General features: G+C 42.7%; 1 protein-coding gene across 1 annotated transcript in view; it reads right to left on the bottom strand.

Moving 5' to 3' along the window:
* Positions 1-23,770, bottom strand: part of CCDC13 (coiled-coil domain containing 13) — a 977,767-nt gene that overhangs the window by 569,452 nt on the left and 384,545 nt on the right. The window contains exon 9 of the mRNA XM_044066042.1: positions 12,000-12,176. Coding sequence (XP_043921977.1) covers positions 12,000-12,176 — 177 coding nt within the window. The remainder of the gene's footprint in view (positions 1-11,999; positions 12,177-23,770) is intronic.

Genomic DNA, 23,770 nt, shown 5'->3' with positions numbered 1-23,770 from the left:
CTAACATCAATAACTCAGCCAATTATTGTACTTGATCTTGTTGTCTTTATAGTGTGGCATCATGCTTGGTAAGGGTGGGATGTTAGGTTGGGTCTTCATGTTTGCATATACTAGATGGTGTTACATTGCTTAACACATGGCGATCATGCCTCAGGTGGTGCTGCAGGGCTGCCTCTGTCGGATGCACATACTACACTCCCTGTACATGTTTGAGAGCAGGTTGTTTCATGTTAGGCGTCCCTGTTACTATATGAGTGAGTCAGAGAGGGGTATCATTCCCAGGGTTCCTACTGAGCCAGTGTATGTGCTATGCATTGCCTCTTTGCCAAGGCCAGAGCATACTGGGCACGCCTCCTTCTGCCTACTGGGGCAGGCTCAGGTTGTTCCTCCTCTGAGCCACGCTCTGCCTGTGATGGCCTTGGCAATGGTGGGGGGCTGTTTGTGCCGGCCCTATGCTGGTCCTGCTGCAGTTGTTTTCGCAGAATCATATTATGTAGCATAGCACATACCATGGCAATTTGGGTACATGTAGTTGGTGAGTACTGCAAGGCTCCACCAGATGTGTCCAGGCACCAGAACCGTGACTTAAGCAGCCCAAACACACACTCTATTACATTACGTGTTTGTGCGTGTGCCTCATTATGGCGTTCCTGTTCGGGTGTGTGTGCGTTTCTGATGGGTGTCATCAGCCACGGCTCCAGTGCATAACCTGCATCCCCCACTAGGTGACCATGTGGGATGTCCCCATTGGCAAATGTCTGGTACAGCTGTGTCAAATGCCAGATATGGGAATCATGGTAGCTCCCAGGACAGCCAGCACACACATTCATTATTATGCCCTGGGCATCACACATGACCTGGCAGTTGATGGAGGGGAAGCCCTTGTGGTTAATGTAGGCCCTACCCCGCTCACTGGCTGGTGCTTTGATGCGTATGTGCGTGCAGTCTATTGCACCCACTACCTCAGGGTATTCCGCTATTTGCTGGAAGAGACGCATATTGCTGGCCAATACCTCACGGGCATTGGGGAAATATACATGCTCACCGACATGTGCTGACATGGCATCCAGGAACTGGTGCAGTACCCTGGAGGCTGATGCCTGTGATATCCCCATCATATCACCAGTTGGTCTCTGGAAGGTACCTGTTGCTAGTATTCTTAGGCCAACACATACCTTGGTTTCCACTGGGATGGGTTCCCTCTGTTGGTTCTGTGTGTGAGGCGTGGCCTGCACAGCTCAACAATTTGCTGCAGGAGGTCTCTGTCCACTCTATAGCGCTCCACTATCTCCAGCTCATGTAACCCCTGGTAGGTGACCCTGGGCCTGTACACTCTTCTCCGTCTCCTCACTGTGGGTTGTCTGGCAGCATTTCCATTGTCACCACCCTCAGCAAGTCTCCTATGTCTCCTTATGACAGCTATGGCAGCCCCTAGCATGTTTGGTCTGAGTGCAGCTTTTTCAGTTTTCACTTCTACTAGCTTACTCCTGTCTTGCAGTGTCTCTTGAGAGAAACATACTGCAATGCTGTTTGCAATGTTTTAAGTGCTGGGCTGGGCTTGTATTCTACTTGTGTAATTGCCTGCTTCTAATTGTTTTCACCTGCTACCTCTACAAGTATTCCCTGCTAGTTTCCTACTATTTCTTCTGCTTCCTTTTTCCTCTCTGTTTCCTCAGGGGGCAGCAGCGCGCATACCAGCGAAAACACACTCACAGTGGCTACCACACGCGCACACATGCTTACATGGACTAGAATCTGCTTATTCAGATTAAAACACACGCACACCAGAGCAAACAGGTTTACAAATCTTTAAACAGGCTCCTACATGCTTACTCTGCCTTACACGCGCGCACTCATGCTTACACACGCGCACTGTGTCTTACTCGCGCCTCCCAGCAAGACACGCAAGATGCACACAGCAAGAAAGTTTGGTGTTGGCCACAGTGTACACCTTCCATTTCTTGACTTTCCCATGCTTATCTGTTGACACTCCTCTTTTTATGCTGTGTGATTGACATCTTTCACATACCACTTTGCTCCAATGAGCTTGATTTCTTCCTGACATTCCCCCCTGTGATGTCACCTATCTCCTACTCTGTTACTCCCCCTTATCTAACTCTTACACTACACGGAATGTGCTCATTTGCTATGTGACAGTGTGATTCTTTATCCTACCACTCATTTACATAGGATTGCCTACTAATGCTTAGTTACATGTCTTACACTCAGCTTACCCCTTAGCAACAACTAGACGGTGGCCATGTTGTTTTTGGTCTGCTAGTCCCTGCATTGCAAATCCATGCATTACATAAAACCCACATTTACAGGTTTCAAACCTTTATTTTTCTGTTTTATATAGCCCAGCCCATTTGCGCGGGGCTGCGCTGCGTTTAAACCTCACCGATCTCCGAAAAAAAAAAATATTTTATTTCATGTTTGCATCAGGTTACCATGCCAATGGCCACATATTTGGCCATTGGCATGCTGACTGCAACATTTGCACACTTTATTTGGAGCTGTCATGGCTCCGTTTTGTTATTTGCAGTAACATACTCAGTTGTCAACTGAGTACATTTCTGCACCTAACACGACTCTTACACGGGCTGGTTTCAGCTTTGTGGATCGGTAATCTACCTCATTTGCATGACTTTCGGCTGCAAGTGAGGTGATTAGCATATCCACGCCCTGCCCATGTAAGAGTCATTTTATCTGGTCTCTTACACGGGATTTCGGGCTGTTCCTGGAACGCGATGGCTGCATGGAGTCTTACACGACTCTTAGACTCCGTGCAAGCCATCGTGAATCCTGCCCATAGACTTGAAACATATCAAGCAGAACTTTTCAAAACTACAATCATTGAAACAAAACAAAAACACACTAAACATTTTTTGTGGGGGATTAAGCTCCTCCTACACATCTACAATGCCTGCTATTTATATATATATATATATATATATATATATATATATATATATATAGATATATACACTAAATCCGAGATTGTTTTTATTCTGCAATCACAAACACACACACACACACACACACACACACACACACACACACACACACACACACACACACACACACACACACACACACACACACACACACACACACACACACACACACACACACGCACACACACACAAAAGCCAATAATGTGAAGTTGGCAGATTTTCAATCAGCTCTACATTTTTTCCCAATTTAACCACCTGACTTTTCAACAGCATGCATGATTACCATGTGCAGAATATATACAAGTGTGGTTATAGGTTCATAGGTTCATAGTTAGGTACTAGGCTATCGACCCAAGGGCCTACATAAGCCTAGCCAACAAGGTTCCCTGGCTTATGCCACCCAAGAAAGTTATTTTCCTGTGCCACTGTTGAGCAGAGACACAGAAGTGATCCACGGAGTGTATTTCTTATTTCCCATCCACTCATCAAGATTTTTCTTGAAGAGTGCTAATGAAGAACTTTTCTTGACATAGATGAGTAGCCTGTTCCAGAGTATGGGAAGTCTCTGGGACAGGAATCTATCTCTCCAGCATGTCCTGTTTATTGTAGTGACAAGGATTAGGTCCCTAGAGCGTGTAGCTTGGAAGGATTGGGATTTCTTTAGGTGTAGCATGTCCAACAGCCCTGGGTCTGACATAGCTTTATATGTTAGGCAGAGATCACCTCGGAGTCGGCGATATGCTATGGAGTAAAGCTGGAGTTTTTTGAAACGGTCAGTGTAGGGCATTTGTCTGAGGCCAGTAATCCTCTTTGTGAGGTACTTTTGTGGCCTTTCCAGCTGCTGCAGATGTCTTATGAGGTATATTCCAAAAGGGGCATTGTACTCTATAATGGGTCTACTGAGTGTCGAGTAGAGGGGAACGATGACCTCTTTTTTCCTGGATGAGAACCTTTTTATGATGAGGTGTGCCATGTAGAAGGACTTCCTGACTACTGTGGCAATGTGACTATCAAAGGAGAGACTACTGTCCACCTGGGTCCCAAGGTCTCTTATCACACATTCGGTGTTAAGTAGATTGCTGCCTATGTGGTAGTTCATGGGTACAGAGTTTTTACCAAAGGGGATGACACTGCACTTTTTGGCATTGAGCTTGAGGCCATGGCTCTGAAGCCAGGCATCTGTCTCAGCGAGGTCCTTCTGTAGGATGTCCACATCATTTGGGGACTTGACTATGGCTCCTAGTTTGCAGTTATCTATGAACTTCATTAGCCAGAGGCCTTCTGTGTTAGCCTGTACTTCAGAGAAATAGATACCAAACAGGAGAGGTCCCAGGACGGAACCCTGTGGTACTTCACTTGTCACTGCTTTGAGGTCAGATTTGGAGTCTGCAACTTTTACAGTGTGGGTTCTGTCAGTGAGCCAGTTGGCAACCCAACTAGGGATTTATACCTAGTTTAGCGAGTTTAGCTATAATTCCAGAATGGGGGATGGTGTCAAAAGACTTGGCAAGGTCAAGATAGGCTGTGTGAACCCCCTTACCCTTATCTATGGCTCTGATGAATGCCTCAAAGAAGTTGATCAGGTTCAGGAGGCATGATCTGCCTTTCAGAAACCCGAACTGGGTGGGATTCAGAGTTTGGAGGTTACCAATGTCTTTGTTTATGAGTTCCATGATGACACGTTCCATGGCCTTGCAGACCAGGCTCATCAGGCTAATAGGTCGATAGTTCCCAGGATCAATGGTGGCTCCCCCTCTGTGGAGTGGGGTAACTGTTGCTGTGTGCCATTCAGTGGGCACAAAGCCTGATGCGAGGCTATTATTGAACATGGTGCTTAAGTGGGGAGCCAGTTCGTTCTGAAGTTCATGTAAAACGCAGCCTGGGATGTTGTCCGGTCCCATGGATGTTGTGTTTTTGGCTTTAGAGAGTGCAGCTTTTACCTGTGTAGTTGTGATTACAGGGACTCTGCATTCTTCCTGTATAGATATGGGCCCTGTAGGGGGTGGGGGGGTAAAGTTAGCAAAGAACCTATCTGCCAGGATGTTGGCAATATCAGTTGGTTCTGTAATTTTCGTGCCTTTGTGCTGTAACTCAGAGCAGATCTGGGTGTTGCCATCGAGATTCTTCACATAGCTATAGAATGCTTTTTGGTGTCCTTAGAATTAGTGGCAATTTTGTTTTCGTAGCTAGCTTTGGAGGATCTTATAAGGGATTTCAGCTTCTTATTGAGGCTGACCAGGGAGCTCCTCCACTCATGGGATTTTATTCTCTTTTGCAACAATTTTTTCCTTCTGTTGTACAGTTTGCTTATGGCAGGGGACCACCAGATTGGCTTCCTTTTTTTGGAGGATAGTGTCTTGGTTCTGTTTGGGAAAGCACGATCCATGCACTCGTGTAAGTGCTTATAGAGTGCATTTGTTTAGGATTCAGCAGTTGTAACTGTATTGTCAATCTGCATGGGTGTCATGAAGTTCATCACTTCTGTCTTATGAAGCATGAAGTTGGCTTTGGAGAATTTTTTACCGTGGTTTCCTTAATAGGGGGTGGGATGTGGATATCAAGGGTGATTAGCATATGGTCGGATCGGACCAACGAGGAGTTGACTTCAGGTGTGGAACACCGGTCACTTATGTTGGTAATGACTAGGTCTAGGATATTGTTGCCCCTAGTGGGGGTGAGGATAAGTTGATCCAGGGCATTAGAGTTTATGAATTCTAGAAAGCATTGAGCTAAGGAGTTGGTACACAAGTAGCTTTCCTAGTTAATGGTGGGGTAGTTGAAGTCGCCCATTATTAGGGTGTTTGGTTGAACCCTAATATTTTCCAGTACATCAAGAAAAGAGGAGTGGGAATCTTGGGGCATGGTGGGGGATTTGTAGAAAGCTAGAATTTGGATTGCAGTTTTGCCCAGAGTTAGTTGCACTTGGATAACCTCGGATGCATTATGCTGAGCAACTAGCCTGGAGGTGTGGATATCCTTAATGAATATGGACACATCTCCGCCTTTGGTGTTTCGGACCACGTTACATGGCCGAAAAGTGTGGTATGGGTTATAGCCTGGTAGTGCAGGGGTGCTCTCTGGAGCCTTGAACCAGGTCTCAGTCACTGCACAGATATCGATGTTTTCCATTTTAAGGAGTGCCTCGAGTGAGTGCATTTTGAGATTTAGACTTCTAGCATTGAGTAGCATTACCCTCAGCTTTTGCCTGCCTGTTCCTGTTACGGTGGTGAATTTGTTATTTGAACCTTGCCTAAAAAGGCACTATAGGGGCAGCAAGAGCCTTAGCCAATATCTGGAATCCCAGGGGCAACAGGTGCAGGCCATCTGTGGCAAAGTATCGTGGTCTGTCGACCATGTCATCTCAAGCAGATAGATACTGGATCCCCTTAGAATGACACCAGAAGCTTAGCCAATTGCTGAAGTCAATCTTTTTGTTCTTGTACTGTGGTATCATCATTCTGGGCGATGGCAGAATGCTACTCAGGGCTAGGGTCTAGCTCTTCCATGTCTCTTTTCATGTAGCCCAGGGAGGTATGTTTCAGGTCATTCACGCCAACATGAACAATGACAGTCATATTTGTCCTTGTTGTGGAGTGACCTGAGTGCGTGGGTTATGTGGCGGATCCTGGCACCCGACAGGCAGCTGACAGTAACCTTCTCCTTGTTAAGCCTCGTGAGTGGGACATCAGTGTGCGTGACTATAGAATCACCTATGACTAGTGTGTTGGGTACGTTGTTTTGCCTTATTGGCTGTGGTTGAGTGGCACACTGAGTCTGTGGGCTATGTGTCATTTGGGTTGTGTTGGGGGGTGGAGGTTGCTTGCGTTTCTGCTTTGGAGGTCTCTGTTGCTTAGACAGATCATTATTGAGAGCCTCCGCAAATGTTTTTGTGTTGCTATGTGTGGATTTTGGTAGTGTAGATTTAGTGAGACTATATGATGAGTGTGGTGTAGTGCAAATGTTTACCTGATCAAAACAGCGAATACTCATATAGGTGAACACTTTTTTAACCTGTATATAACAGTGAATGTTCATATGCATAATGTTTCTTTTGTATGGATTTTCTGCCAGCAGCAGCGTACTGTATGAGATCACATTGCAATGGATAAGGGAATTTGCCCTTACTCCACTATTATGCAATCTCAGAGTTAGAATATATAATTAGCAAGGGTGTGGGAGGTGCCAGGGGGCTTACCCTCATGCAAAAAAAAAGTTTTAGTTGTGCATTTGGCAATTATTTTAGGTTTGCTCTGAAATGATTGCTCTTTTTCTGTATGCTCATAAGAGCATTCAGTATTTGATGAGACACACACACACACACACACACACACACACACACACACACACACACACACACACACACACACATATATATTTATATGAAAAAATATTGGAATTATATGTAAGTATAGAAAATATGACAAACTCTAAGCCTATACCACAAAAGGAGGGGGAGTATCGATATTCATCAAAGATACCCACACCTCCAGGTTGGTGGCAAAGCACGAAGCATCAGAGACTATCCATGTGCAACTAACAGTGGGTAAAACTGCCTTCCAGTTTATAGCCTGCTACAGACCACCCTCCCAAACCCAGGAACCCCACTCGGCCTTTCTGAGAACACTGGAAAATATGAAGGTATCTCCAAACACCATTATATTGGGCGACTTCAACTACCCAAACATAGACTGGGAGCATTACTCTAGCTCCAACACCCTAGCCCAAAGGTTCCTAGAATTTATTAACTCAAATGCTATGGAACAACTTGTTACCACTCCCACAAGAGGGAAAACATACTGGACCTGATCATCACCAACATGGGGACTCTATGCTCCAGACCAGAAGTGTATCCCTCACTGGTAAGATCAGACCATAAACTAATCTCACTAGATATTCACATCCCGACCCCAGCCCCTGCCCAGAAAACCACAGTGAAAAACTTCTCTAAAGCAAATTTCACACTCCTCAAAACAGAGGTGGAATCCTTCAAAGCCCCGGGCCTGTGGAAAATCTGCCCAGACCACAGAATCCTTTATAAATGCATTCTATGAACACCTTCAGGAATGCATGGATCATGCGATCCCAAATAAAACCAAGACCCAATCCTCCAAAGGCAGATGTCCTGTCTGGTGGACCCCAGCCATAAACAAACTATACAATAGAAGGAGGAAGCTACTACATGATAGAGCAAAATCCCAAAAAGGGAAGGCATCACTGATCAGTATTAGCAAAAAAACTACGGGCACTCATAAAATTGTCTAAGGCCAGCTTCGAGAGAAAAATTGCACAGGACACTAAGGATAATCACAAGGCTTTCTTTAGTTATGTTAGGAACCTGGGTGGTAATTCCCAGATATGCTCAGAATTAGTCCAAAATGACAAAAAATACACTGAACCCACAGACATTGCCAACATCCTAGCTGACAGGTTCAGCGCAAACTTCTCCCCCCACCTCCCCACCAAAAGGGCAAATATCTATCCCAGCAGAGTGCTTCCCCCCTGACATCTCAGATGCTCAGGTAAGAGCCGCCCTCTCCAAAGCAAAAAACACAGCATCAATGGGACCAGACGGTGTCCCGAGCTGCGTCCTACATGAACTCCAAGAAGAGCTAAACCCAAACATAAAACTACGGTTCATTCTCAGCCTTACTACAGGATATGTGCCCGAAGAGTGGCGTACAGCAACAGTGGTCCCTCTCCATAAAGGTGGTGCCTCAACGGATCCTGGAAACTATCGTCCCATAAGCCTGACTAGCTTGATCTGCAAAGCTATGGAAAGGATCATCATGGACCTCATAAATAAAGATATTGGGGACCTACAGACACTGGATCCTACCCAGTTCGGCTTTGTTAAGGGCAGATCCTGCCTCTTTAACCTGGTTGATTTCTTTGAAACAGTCACCAAGGCCATTGACGAGGGGAAGGTGGTCCACACAGCCTACCTGGACCTCGCAAAAGCCTTCGATACAATACCCCACTCGGGCATTATAGATAAGCTCACCAGCTTAAATATAAACCCCTATGTCACTAGATGGATTGCAAACTGGCTCAAGGACAGAACCCACATGGTTAGAATTGCTGGAGCCATGTCAGACTCCAAACCAGTTACAAGTGGTGTCCCACAAGGCTCAGTCCTGGGACCTCCCTTGTTTGGTATATATTTCTCGGAGGTACAGGCCAACACGGAAGGACTGTGGCTGACCAAGTTCGCAGATGACTGCAAACTGAAGCCATAATCGACTCTCCAGCCGACACAAGCATCCTCCAAAAGGGCCTCATAGAAACAGACAACTGGCGCCAGAGCCATGGCCTCAAGCTAAATGCCAAAAGTGTATAGTCATCCCTTTGGCAAAAACAAAGTGCCCACAAATTACCACATAGGTGGTAATCCATTAAGTACAGAAGAAGTAATTAGGGACCTGGGGACCCAAGTTGATAGCAATCTCTCATTTGACAACCACGTGGCCAAAGTGGTTAGAAAAACATTTTATATAGCCCACCTAATCATGAAGGGATTCACATCTAGATCAGGGAGGTCATCGTGCCTCTTTACTCATCCTTCATCAGGCCCATAATTGAGTACAATGCCCTTTTGGGATGTACCTTACCAGACACCTGCAGCAACTGGAAAGACCCCAAAAGTACCTCACCAAGAGGATCAAAGGGCTCAAACAGATGCCATATGCTGCCCGGTTAAAGAAACTACAGCTCTACTCAGTGGCATACCGCCTGTTCAGAGGCGATCTGTGCCTGACGTATAAAGCCATGTCCAACCCGGAATTAATGGACATGTTGCACCTCAGAAAATCCAAATCCCATCGAGCTACGCGCTCGAGAGACTTGAACCTCAGCACTGAAATAAATAGGACATGCTGGAGGGACAGATTCATAACCCAGAGGCTCCCTTCACTCTGGAATAAAATCCCAGTCCAGGTTAGGCAGAGTCCCTCACTGACTCTCTTCAAGAGGAATCTTGATGAGTGGATGGGAGCTCGTAGGTTTACCCCAAGTATCACTTCTGTGTCACTGTTAGACAGAGGCACAGTATACTAACCTCAAAAAAGGGCATAGCAAAATAAATTTAAAATGGGTGGCGAAAGCCAAACACATTCTGGCTAGGCTTATAAATGCCCTAGGGCAGATAGCCTAGTATGAACCTATGAACCTATGAACCTATAGAAAAGCACTGAAAAATCTGACAATGCTGAAATGGATTATTCAATGTTTTTGCGGGATGGCAATCCTCCTTGCACTCCTACCTCATGCTAATTATATTTACCAACTATGAGGTCACACAGCAGTGGGAATAAGGCATAAAACCCTCTCTAGTAAAAGATCAGTTTTTGTCAGTGTTTTTCAGTTAGTCTTTTTTAGTGTCAGTCTTTTTCTACCAGGCTTTTTACAGGTTGTTTCAGTCATTTCAGATACATACTGTATATATATATATATATATATATATATATCTATATATATATATATAGGTCCAGTTTCATTCATTGAAAGTACACCCTTCCTAACTCAAGAAGCTGACTCCCTTTCAGTGAAAGTTCAGTTTCATGAAATGGACGTTAACAAATTAGGTGTGGTGGTTCAGGGATCCTGTGGAACAACAGGTAAGGTGTTACTTGTTATCTACACTTCCAATGGGAGTGGAATATGTAGAGCATTTGCGGTTTGGTTTTGTAGATCGCTGTACAGTGTTGATAACAAAATGTACCCTTTTTCCCCACTGTACTGCGATATCAGAGTTAGTATATATAATTCCCTGCAGAAATGTGTTGGTAGTATTTATTTTCATGGGGTTTTTTTTGCTTTGGTAATGTGCGTTTTGTGAAAGTTAATTTTCATGAAACTGCACTTTCGCTGAAACTGAGTCGGCTTCTTGGGTTTCAGTAGGGTGTGCTTTAGATGAATAAAGACCCACATACTGTATATAGATATATATATATATATAAAAATATATGTGTATATATATATATATATATATATATATATATATATATATAAAAAACAATATATGTGTGTGTGTATGTATATATATATATATATATATATATATATATATATATATATATGTCTGTATGTGTGTGCATATATATATATATATATATATATATATATATATATATATAGATAGATATAGATATATCAATATCACTGTCACTATCACTTTGCTGAGAGTTCAAATCTCTGAAAACGATATGGCCCAAGACCATATCGCCAAAGATTTCAATTGCTGAAAAAGTGATAAAAACACAGAACAACTTACCTGTATGTTTTTGCAGGGGGGGGGCAAGTCCCCCTGCACCATCAACACCACCTACAACTTAAATATGCCAATTCCTGGATCGCACTACAGTGAGGAAAATGGCTAATCCCGGGTTCCACACTGTATGACCCCAATACACAATTGTCAGGAATTCGAATCTTCGGCGATATGGTCTCTGCCATATCGTCTTCGGAGATTTAAACTTTCGACAATGTGATAGGGAGCTATATATATATATATATATATATATATATATATATATATATATATATATATATATACACACACACATATATATATATATATATATATATATATATATATATATATATATATAAAATACACACACACGCAGACAGCTTAAAATGCATTTTGATAGTTAGAACTAAGTTCCAGACTTCTTTTTAGCTTATGAGAAAAAGTTAATCTAATCACAAAATCAGAAATGACAGCTGGAACTGAAATGCATTACACAAACCATGCACTGTGTACTTTAAAAGTTAATCTACTTGCTTCAGAATCTTTGATACTGTATGAAATTGCTTCAGAGTTCTGGACTAACCAGCATGGGTGGGGCAAATTATTGCAGAATTCAGCAATTCTAAGACATATTGATAGAAAACAAATTCTTCTCCACTGAGCAGATCATAAGTAGTACAGACAATTTGAAGAGGTTGAAACTTGTTTCATATGAAAGAGAGTAGCTGGATTATGTTAGTTGATGATCTCCCAAGCATGGGTGAAACACCTTCATTTCTGGTATTGCTTCTTACCAGTAACGTATCTATGAGCTCATCGTCATGCTTTCCCTTTTCAAGCAGTGTTGAAATCTGACTCTTCAGAGTTTTCACTTCACTGGATAAAGATTTGTTTCTGGCCTTGGAGCCCTCCAACTTTTTCTTCAGATCATCTTGATCTTTCTGAAGTGTCTCAAATTCAGCTGTGAGCTTCTATCAAGAAAACAGTTAAATCAGGAGTACTTGAAAAAGATACATATTTTTAAGTATGTTTATTAAACATTATCACAATACAAAACAGAACAAGTAAAATAGATAGCACATAAAAGTATGACAAAATAAGTAGTTAAAAAAACAGCACAAAAGTACAAAAAGAGACATAAGAAAACTCGATAGAATATTCTGCAATAAAGCCTATGTAGTGTTCTAGTCAGAAAAAGATCCATATGTAGGTCATCAGACACAGCACTGACACTTCTCTCATCCCAAAGTTGGGAACCAAAAACAGTCTTTCTGAACAGCAAACAGCTGTAACAAGCCCAACACTAGTTTTACTAACAACACATTTACCTTCCAAATACATGTGCAGATGTCGTATTGGCATTCATTTCAGAAAATGTGATACCACCCTCAACTTCTTAAATGACTGCAGTTACTGCCCTTGCACCTCACTGGCAACTGCCCATAACACCCCATAACAGCTTTCATCAAGGGCAGCCACCCTATTTTTCTCACTCTAGTTACAATTTTGGTACAAAAAAAATATTTGCTAGAATCTTGAAAGTATTTAAAAGCTTTTAAGATGTATTCAAAAAGTGGGATCTCATCTGTGGAAACCCACATCACTGTAATGCAATACTTAAATTACAGATTATATAATTTTAGTTATGGTGCAAGCCTTTGGATTTTCTATACTTCCTAAGCACGCAAGAATTATCTGGCGCCCATTAAGATTAGTATAGATTGCATAATATTTTATCAATTTGGCATTCAGAAAACATATTGAAGATGAGTTATACCGCCTTTCTAGAAAATGTGAAGAACATCAACCTTGACATGTATACAGACTGTAGAAGACCACACTTCTGGAAAAAGTGCATAATTTTCATATCAGAAGGATTCAAGTCAATTGACTGACAAATTTATCATCGAGTGTTGATCGATTAAAAAAATGGTTGAAACAACTTTTGGCGACTCTTGGAAGTTAAGTTTTGTTTTTTGTAGGTGGGCAAGCCAAATCCAAGGCCACACAATAGTGGAGCAAAAGCACTGTTGATAACATTCATCAAATAAACACTCCATTGTCAGCGATAACTGTTTTGCCCAACCTTCCTTGATCACTTGACATTTGCTGAAAGTGCGGCTGACTGTCTGATACATTCCTGGAATGTATAGGTTCAGCCTAGTTAACTGCAGGATAGAGCTCCAAGCTAACCTCCCCTGGCTGGTTACCTTCATGGGAAACATGCATCTGATAACTGTGGTTATGAAAAAAGATCTGGATCTAGGAATCACATCCATCTTGTAGTGTCTTACAAAAGTATTCAATGAAGCCTTAGTAGATGCTGCATAAATATCATCTAAGGATGAATTCCTGAAAAATGCCTGAGAGGTAGCTGTCAGTCTGAATGTGTGAGCTCTAGGCACAGAAGACAAAGGAATATTGTATTTGTTATAATACAATTTAAACCAACCAGTCAACCATCTAAACACATAACCTTATAAACTTAAGTCCAGTTCCTTTGTTTGAAAAGGACGCAGAGAAAATACAGTTGTGTAAATAAAACTTATAACAGCTGATGTTTGAGTGATCAAAGTGAAAATAGTCAGTATTAGTGTGTGTAAGTTCAGTTCTTTAAAATTATATCCAAAAGTATCAGCAAACAAAAGCAACTGGAACCATGAATGATCTTAATAAATGCTGGTTTATTGAAGGTTACTACGCTAGTGCATAGAAAAAACACTTTCACCATCCAGGCTTCTTCAGGCTGAGAGTAGATTTCTAATATAAGGTTAGGCCTTATTTACTTTAGCTAATCACCTGATTTCAAATGCTGTCACATGATCTTATGAATTTAAACTAATAGCTGATTTCAAATGTCATATGACAGATTGGGTGAAGCTGTTTCATGGTTGTCAAAGTGCTTAAGTAATACATAACTTGTAGGTATTACTGTGTTTTCATTATGTAAAAAAAAATACATTTTCTCATTAATAGTCTCTTCCTGTAAGAATAAATAGATTTTCTTTTTTGCTAAATTAACTTCATTAATGGAAATGCTATTGTACAGTGTGTCACTCAAAAATGCATTCATACTGCTGATATTATCCATTTTGTTCACTAAAACAGTACCACCACCTTTATCAGGCTTCACAATTCTTAGGTTTCTGTTATTTCTAAGTAGCTTCATTAAATCATTTTTCTCTCTAGTTAGATTCTGGTATTCCTTTTTTTGATTTTTCAACACCTGATGTATGCCATCACTATATGTTGTTGTTGTCTTTCGGCTTTTCCCGGTTAGGGGTCGCCACAGCTGAACTCCGGTCCGCTAATGATTGGCAGTAGATTTTGACATACCTTTACAAAATTGGCCACCATGGGGAGGAGAGTGGGGGTTAAATACACTTTTTCTTTTTAGTATATCTACATTATTCTCAGTTTGAATTTCATTTCTATTACCTTTCTCTTTAAACAAAAGGTTTAGATTTAATTTTCTTGTAAAAACTTTTAATTCTATTAAGACATCAGCTGGAGTCAGTTCTCTTCCCAGGGACAACTTTCAAGTATTTTTTTAAATAAGTTAAAGTAACTCTTTGTTATGTTTAGGTTGGTGTAATTAAATATTTTATATCCCTCATATGTATACCCTACCCCATTCTCTAATGTCTTAATTTTATGGCTCACACTGCTCATCTTTTTCATTGTTGCACAGTGTTCCATCTCTTTCCCCTCCCTTTGAATTTCCCATGAAACCACTGTTGATTCTGGGGATGGGGGTTCTCTAAAAAAACAGTTTGTCTTTTTTTGTTTTCTAGTCTTTCAGACCTTCTAAGGGGAGGATATGCTTGTTCATGTGCAGCTGAGCCCTGGTTATTAATTTCCTCAGATTCATTAAATTCCACAATTTCATCAGTGTCATTTCTACCTACAGTACTTCTAGTATTCACCTTTTAAAATGTGTACTTTCCTCTCTAGCACATTGATGTGCAGATTGTACTCCAAGTTGGACCATTGCCCTTGGACTGTTTGTCCCTGAAAGAATCCCCCCCACCCTATCAGGGAAGCGTCCGTGGTTAGAGTTGCTACCGGACTGGGTAAGACAAACGGTCATCCTAGTGTTAGCTCTTGACTGTGTATCCACCACAAGAGATCCTTCTTGCAAAAATTCGTGATCAACATTTCGTGAGACAGTGGAAGTTGTAGATACGACCACTGGGCGAATAGCATCCATTGAAGAATCCTCATGTGCATCCTGCCTAAAGGAACTACAAGAAGGGAGGCTGCCATCAAGCCTAGCACTCTTAATATTTGTCGTGCAGGAACTCTCTTGTTGTGAAGAAGGAGCGAAATTTGATGCCTGAGGTCTGATACTCTTGGTGGAGGGAGAGTAACTTGAGCCAGGGAAGTGTCTATCTGTGCTCCTATAAATAAGATACACTGTGATGGCGATAAGACAGATTTTCCAAAATTCACTGTTATGCCTAGTGAAGAGCAAAGACTGATGGTGTAGTCCCTGGCTTGTAGAAGACGATACTCGGTGGTGGCGGATAGGAGCCAGTCGTCTAGATAAGGAAACACCCGGAATCTGTTTCGTCTCAAGTGAGACGCTACTACTGCCATGCATTTGGTGAACACCCTGGGGGCTGAGGTGAGACCAAAGGGCAGAGCGCGAAACTGGAAATGACTGGCTCCCAGCCAGAAGCACAAGTGATCTCTGGATGCCCTGGCCATCTTGATATGGTAGTATGCGTCTTTGAGATCTATAGAGCACATCCAGTCGCCCTTCTGCAGAAACTGGAGGATTGACTGAAGCGTGACCATCTGGAACTTTTCCTTTTTCACAAAGGTATTTAACTTGCTGAGGTCTAAAATTGGCCTCCAGTCCCCTGTTTTCTTTGGAACTAAAAAGAACCTTGAGTAAGTTCCGGATCCTATTTGGTCCACTGGGACTGGTTGGATGACTGTTTTCGAGCAACCTTCCTATCTCTATGGTTGCTTGATCTCGCAGACTGGGTGGAACGTCTGGGAGTTTTTTGGAGTTGGGTGGCATTTTTATGAAGGGGATGTTGCAGCCTCTGGTAACTATGCTTTTTACCCAGTAATCTGATGTAAGATTTAGCCAGGCCTCTGGGTATAAAGCCAAGCGACCCCCGACTGCCTCCAGAGTAGGACAGCCGGGCCTGCACTCAGGAGTGCTGGAAGGGCTTTCCAGAGAAGGTCTCTCTGTCACCCTGATTTTGCGGACCCCCTCTGCCGGCTGGGTGGCATCTTCCGTTTCTCCCCCCTCCTCTGCCTCTGGAGGGGGCATCACTTTGGGTGTGCTGAAAAGATCCTTGAGTCTTTCGGAAACACATTTTTCCTCCTCGTTGCCCTTTAGGGTAGGGTCTAGATGGAACGGAAAAACGGACCCCTACGGCAGACAGGGTCTTCCCTTCTTGTTCACACCTCGTGAGAGTCTCCTTTACTTTGGGCCCAAACAAGGAGGCACCATCAAAGGGGGCGCTGGCAAAGTAAGACTTAAAGGCTTCCGCAAAGGAGCATAAGCGCAACCAGGATTGTCTTCTCAGGGCGATCACTGAAGCTGCCGCTCTACTCGACCCTTCGGCTGCGTATGAAATCAGCCTCATGGATGAGTTGACTATGGAATTTAGGGTGTTAAGTTGCGCTGTCACTTTCTCAGCGACAGCAGCATCTGTGTGTCCCTGGAGAGTATATCCTAGTTCCTTAATGAGATCTCTCTATAAACGCGTGAAATGCGTAAGGTAGTTGAGCGATCGGATGGAAAAAGTCGCCGAACTAAATATGCACTTCCCATATCTGTCCATTGTCCTAGAATCCTTATTAGGAGGATGGACAGAGGAAGATGATTCAGACATCTCTTTCTTAGTGGCCGCCGCCACCACCATAGTATCTACGGGAACTCCTTTTGTAAGATAGGATTTATCTTGGGGAGACGTCATGTATTTGTTTGGTTTACGGGGGACTGGTTCCACTGTATCAGGTATTTCCCAAGCCCTCCGAGCTATAAGATCCATGAGATCATCAAAGGGTGGAGTCACCCAGGAGGTAGAAGGTTGAGCCCCAAATGCCTTCAGTAAGACCGATTCATCCACAGAAGGGGTAAGGGTTTGCCAGTCCCCTCTTTGCTTCAGGATTTCCAAAATGTCTGCAAACGAGACATCCTCAGAGGTGGACCATGGGGACCCTTCTGTTTCATCTAAATCAGTATCAGACGTGAGAGATTCCTGAGGGGAATCTATGTGCCTCCTCTTGCACAGTCGTTTCCTCGGAACATCCTCAGCAGGAGCTTCTGGGGATGCATCTGAGGAACCAGAGTCACCCTGTGGGGACTTCTGAGGCATTGGGTCTCGACGCTTTGTAGGTACCGAAGGCACAGAAGCAGAACGCGGACCTTTTGAGGAAGGAGATGAAGATACCGATGAAGTATGTGTCTGATCAGACAAGACCTTCCTCATGATGTCAAAGGCACCGGTGCCCCGACCCGAAGATCCGACCCGATCCGAAGAAGGGGGTCGTTTCTCCGGAATCGGAACCACGGGCTCCAACACCGAGGACGGATCCGAACTGATCTGAGCTGAGGCATCGAGGGGAAGAGTCGGAACTGATATCTCGGTTCGACTATCCCCCCGGAACCCAGGAAAGATCTTCGACTCCGAGACTCTCCGGCTGGTTCTGAAGGAGTCGAGGTCAATGGAGCCGATAGCACTACTGGAGGCTTCGGCACCGAGGGCTCTACAATCATCGGTTCTTCGACTCCTAACACCGATGACTCGACGGGTCTCGGAGGAGGAAGTGAGGGAACTGGAATAGCTTCGAGTTTCGAAACCAGCTGGGACGAAACCGCAATTAATTTGAACAAAGCCGAGTTCTCCATAAGCTTTTGTACCACTTGGTCCACATCGGAGTCGGAAAGTGGCCTCGAAGAACGGGTCAAAGGGATAGAAGCCGTCACCGAGCGAAGGATAGCCGAAGGTGGTACCTCTGATACCGGCTCCAAGACCTGAGCCTCGTGCAGAGATAAAGTCTCGACACCCGGCACCAAAGTCATAGGAGCCGGTGTCCGAATCTGAAAAGAGGTGCTCGGAGCTGATGACTTGGGCTCCGGCACTCTTGAAGACTTCGACCCCTTCGAAGACTTTGAAACCTGTTCAGCCTTGTCCAGGGCCTCCTGAAACTCGGGTTTAAGCAACCCTCTGTCAACCAACTTCCTGCGTCTTTCCAGCATGACCCTCCCACTAAAGGAATGACAGATGGAACAGTCTTCCTGCAAGTGGAGAGGGCCAAGACAGTAGACGCAGGATGAGTGGTTGTCAGTAATGGACATCTTCTGTCCACACTGACACCTTTTAAAACCACTTTTGGTCTTTTCTGACATTTTTACAGTAAGGAAAAAAAAAAAATCCAAGAAAAGGTACACCACTCTTAAGAAAATTTCCTATAATATATTTTAAATGTAATATATATCTAAACTGTAAAACACTCACACAGCACACTATGATATATATATATATATATATATATATATATATATATATATATATATATATATATATATATGAAAAATAGAAAACGTTAAAGGGAAAAAAACTATATATTTTTTTTTTTTTTTTTTTAAGTACTGTAAATTCTTACAGAAAAACGGCCTAAGGCCCTTATTAAGAATTTTGAAATAACAACCTAACTAAACTAGCCTTAAACAACAACTAAATAATAAACCTATCAAGCACTATAAAGAAGAGTATAAAAAGTAAAAATTAGAAGTAAATGACAAGAAATATATAGTAAAAAGTCTACTGGCCCGAGCCTCTCGATGTGATCTGCTGCTAGCGGCAAACTAGATCTGAGGGTTAGCACCTGAGGATCATGGGATATTACTGTGCCTCGAGCTTTCTCGAAGATGCTGAGCTGGTGATGCGGCCGACTCGGAGCCGAGGATTGGCTCCGAACCCCATGTGTAAGAACAAATGGCGAGATTGAACAATTTCACATCTACATTTAGAAGTTGAAAGGAGAAGAGTCCAGCAGCCCACGAGAATGGTCCTTGTAAATCTTGATCTGGACCTGGAGAAGGAATCAAGCTTATGGGGCTTTGTAAAAGAATGTATAGAGGATCAAGCAGCAGCTTCTAGAATACTTTTAGTATCCAACCCCTTTCAAAAAGACATTGAAAAAGCCAAGGTCTTGGTAGAGTGGGCCTTGACCCTGCCAGGAATAATTTTGTTATGGTGAGTATAACAAAAGGTAATAGCCTTGGACAACCATTTGGAAAAAGTCTGTTTTGACACAGGTTGTCTCTTCTTACCTTCACAAGAAATGAACAATTGATCTGAAATATTTAGCTCTGTCAAGACAGTACTAGAATTGTCTGTGGACATCCAGAGTATGGAGTATCATTTCTCCTTCATTTTTTAATTTCAGGAAGGTAAACATGCAGATGGATATTTTGGCTTAAAGTAAACTCAGATACCACTTTAGGCATAAAAGAAGGATTACCTCTCAAAGACATTCTGTCTCTATGGAAAATGAGATGCAGTTGACTCACCATAAGAACTTGCAACTCAGAGACACTCTTGCAGAGATAAGAGCAATCAGTAAAACTGTTTTGCATGTTAAGAACCTCAAGTCAGCCAGATTAGCTGTTTCTCTAACATACAGTAAAGGGCTCAAGGAGGGACTGCAAGCTTTTTTTTGGAGGCCTCTTATACAAAACCACTTTCAAGAACATTTTGCCATGCAACTACACTGAAAAAGTAGGATCCATTGGCAGAGATGTGGAAGTGGGTGTTAAATGTTCTTTCTACAGGAATGAGAATGAGAAAGGCCATAGGATAGTAACTCACACAAATACTATAGAACACAGAACAACTAGCCCTAAATGGGTGCTGCTTATGTTGTTGGCACCAACTAGAATGATATTCCATTTGCTAATATATGACTTTCCAGCAGCAGGCTTTCTTGCTTCCATTAGTACCTGCTGCACGTCCTCAGTAAACAGGTGCTTAAAAGGAATTAAGACCCGATCATCCAGGCAGTCAGTTGATGGTTGGGTGCATCACACACACCTGTTCTTGTGCGAGTAGATCCAGTCTGTGAGGAAGCTTGTGGTAATTGTCCCTGGCCATATTCAAAAGATGTTAGCCTGGGCCAGAAGGAAGTGTCCACTATGATCTTGGAAGATTCCTTCTTAATTTTCATTGGATATTAGTGGAAAGGGTAGAAAAGCATATAGAAGCATTCCTGTCCAAGGAAAAGAAAAGTCATCTGTCTTCCAGGCCTTCTTGCATGGAGACCTGGAACACAATCTTGCCAGTTAAGATGAGGCAAAGAAGTCTATGTGAGGAACTCCCACAGATGGATCAACTCTTGGAAGACCCCCTGATATAATTTCCATTCATGATGGTGCCAGAAGCATGACCTCAAACTGAACGCCAGAAATGCATCATTATCCCCTCTGGGTAAAATGTCATCCCCACTAATTATCACATTAATAACAACGTACTAAGCATGCAATCAATCGTGAGGGACTTGGGCACACAGGTTGATAGCGACCTGACTTTTGACCACCACGCTGCCTCCATTGTACAGAAGGCTTTCTACATGGCCCTCTTCATAAATAAGTGTATTTCTTCCAAGTAGTTTATAACACCCCTGTACTTCTCCCTTATCAGACCCATTACTGAGTACAATGCCCCCTTGGGCATGTATCTTGTCAAGCACATGTAGCAGTTGGAGAGACCACAGAGATTCCTGACCAGGAAATTCCAGGGTCTCAAAGAGCTATCCTATACAGATAGGCTAAAAGCCCTGTCCCTCTACTCAGTCTCATACAGATTGCTCGTAGGTGACCTTTGTCTGGCATACAAGGCCATTCCAGACTCAGCCTTGATGGAGTTGCTGCATATCCGTAAGACAAACTCCACTTGTGCAACTCACACACAAGGCCTTAACCTGGTCTGTGACATTAATAGAACTTGTTGGCAGGATAGATTTGTGTTCCAAAGACTTCCCCATCTGTGGAATAGACTACCTCTCCATGTCAAGCAGAGTACCTCTCTAGCCCTCTTTAAGAGGAATCTATATGACTGGATGAGAAACAGAAAATATACCCATGGGATCCCACCTGTGTCCCTGCTGGACAGGGGAAACAGGTGCTGACTTTGAGGGAACATAGGCAAAATTCTTGGCTAGACTTATAAGGGCCTCTGGGCCAATAGCCTAGTATCATCCTATGAACCTATGATCGTCTGCCCTGGTCCTGCTCAGCTTGTCTGCCACACAATTGTACTATGACAATATGTAGGATGACTGTAGAGTAAGATTGTGCTGTGACGCTATATCCCAAGCTAACATAACTGGATTACAAAGGGGGTATGACCTGGTTCCCCCTTGCTTGTTGATGTACCACATGACCATGGTATTGTATGTAAACAGTTGAAGAGATGCAGAGGACTAAAGATGGTTCAGAGAGTTGAGTGCCTTCATCAGTGCAATCATCTCCTTGATATTTATGAACTTGCATGTGTCATTGGTATCCCAGAATCCCTACACTGTTATCCCTACTGAAAGTACTGCCCAAGCAAATTCTGAAGTGTCTGTGATGACTGACTGCCTTGGAGCAGGGAGGAAGCAAGAGGAGACCTTATTTAAGGATATCTGTTGTCTGCACCAAATGATTTCTCTTCTGACAAATCCCAGCACTGGGATTTGAAAAGATAAAAGGTGTTGATGCTAGGACCAAAGAGATTTCAGATACCACTGTCTTTCTCATGTAGAGTCTTGACAGGGGTATTATGAGAATCATAGATGAGAGGAAATCCAAAATCCTGTGATATTCCCTCACAGTGACCAAAATCTGAGTGGGAAACCTTAGAAAAAGATCTAGTTAAAGATCTATTTTTTCTGTGAAAGAAAAGTCATTTAAACTGAGCTGTCAAGTTGACATTTTGGAAACACAATTCTTTGTGAAGGAGTCAAGAAAGACTTTTGAATGTTCTCTTGGAATTCCCAGCTTCTGTAAGAGATCTCTCATCAAAGAGAGAGAGAGAGAGAGATTCCTGACTCTTTGAAAAAGTCTCTACAAAGATAAGCAAGTCATCTAAGTATGGAAAAGCATGGATATGCAGTAGCCTGCAATGAGCTACAGCTGGAGCTAGACACTTTAAGAACACTGTTGGTGCAGTGGGAAGTCCAAAAGGCAATGCAGAGAACTGATAATATTATCCAGACACACAAAACCTTAAGAAATGTCTGAAGTCTGGATGAATAGGGAAGTGATGATAAGCATATTTTAAGTCTAGTGTTACCAAGAAACTTGTAAGAGGAAGAAAAGTTAACAGGCTGTGAAGTGACACCATTTTGAATTTGGACACTACCACACACAGCCTGTGTGACACAGGTTTATTAAAGAAGGATCTAGAACTGCTCTCCAAGGTTTTTTTTCTTTGTCACTAGGAACATCCTTGAATAAAACCCCTTCCCCACCTGGGATGGAGGGACTGGTTCTAACACTCCTGGGGAAACCTTGTGATGAAAAACTGGGGGAAACAAAACAGTCCAACCCAGAGGATAAGGAATGAACCCCTGAAAAGAAGGAATTTCCTTTCACTGTCATCTATAACCTTGATGAATGATTTTCAGAATCCATTTGCCTGAAACTATCTATTGCCAAAGAAGAAAATGGAGATTCAGAAAAAAAAGGGCCAGGGTGGGAGAGATTCAAAAGGCTTCTTGAACAGTCATTCTGACTTATTGGACTGTCCTTGGATTTGGGAGGTTCACGGCTTGTTTGTAGAATGCCCTTGCCATTTCTTCTTAAAACATCTGTTTATTGTATTTTGTTAAGACTGTCTATTCTGTTTTTTTTTTTTTTGCCAAAACTGGATGAGGAGATAGAAAATCTCTTGGAAAATATGGAAAAGGAGGGATGAAATTCTTCAGAGATTCCCGGCATCAACTTGCCCCTTTCATCGCATTTACCAATCACCTCTGCAGCAGAGAGGCCAAACACTAAATCTACCAAGAAAGATTTTAAAATCTCAATTTAATATCATCTGGGAGTTTCTGAGAATGCAGCCACGCAAATCCCGTCAAAACAGTATCAGTGGCCATAGCCCTGGAGGAAGGATCAACAGAGTCATACACACAATGTAAACAATGAGTAGTGACATGTGCAATAAAAGAAATGAAATTATTTAATGCAGGTTTTTCTTCACAAGAATAAATAGCAGATAAAACATTCAGCATACTTTCACAATTAGTATGGGCTTGACAATTCAAAATTCTGAAAATCAAAATTGCAAAAATCAACACTTTCCCCCCATACTTACCAATAATTTTCCATCATTATTAGAAAGAGTAGGACTGGAATTAACTAACTCTCGGATTCTGCAAGCCTTGCATGGCGTGCAGGATTAGTGCAGGAGCTCTAGCAGGCAATGTGTCAACCGTGTGATCCAGGAATAGCCTGTATGTGCATGAGCGCTCCTGCACTAGTCCTGCACGGACTCAGCCCCAGTATGCAAATTACCCCATTTGCAGGAGAAATAAAAAAGGTGGTAACTGTAGG

Source organism: Protopterus annectens, chromosome 3.part0 (genome assembly GCF_019279795.1).
Source record: "Protopterus annectens isolate FY-2018-M chromosome 3.part0, PAN1.0, whole genome shotgun sequence".
NCBI lineage: Eukaryota > Metazoa > Chordata > Ceratodontiformes > Protopteridae > Protopterus > Protopterus annectens.
Note: the sequence above shows the minus strand (reverse complement) of the source record. Positions and strands in the feature narration are given on the sequence as shown.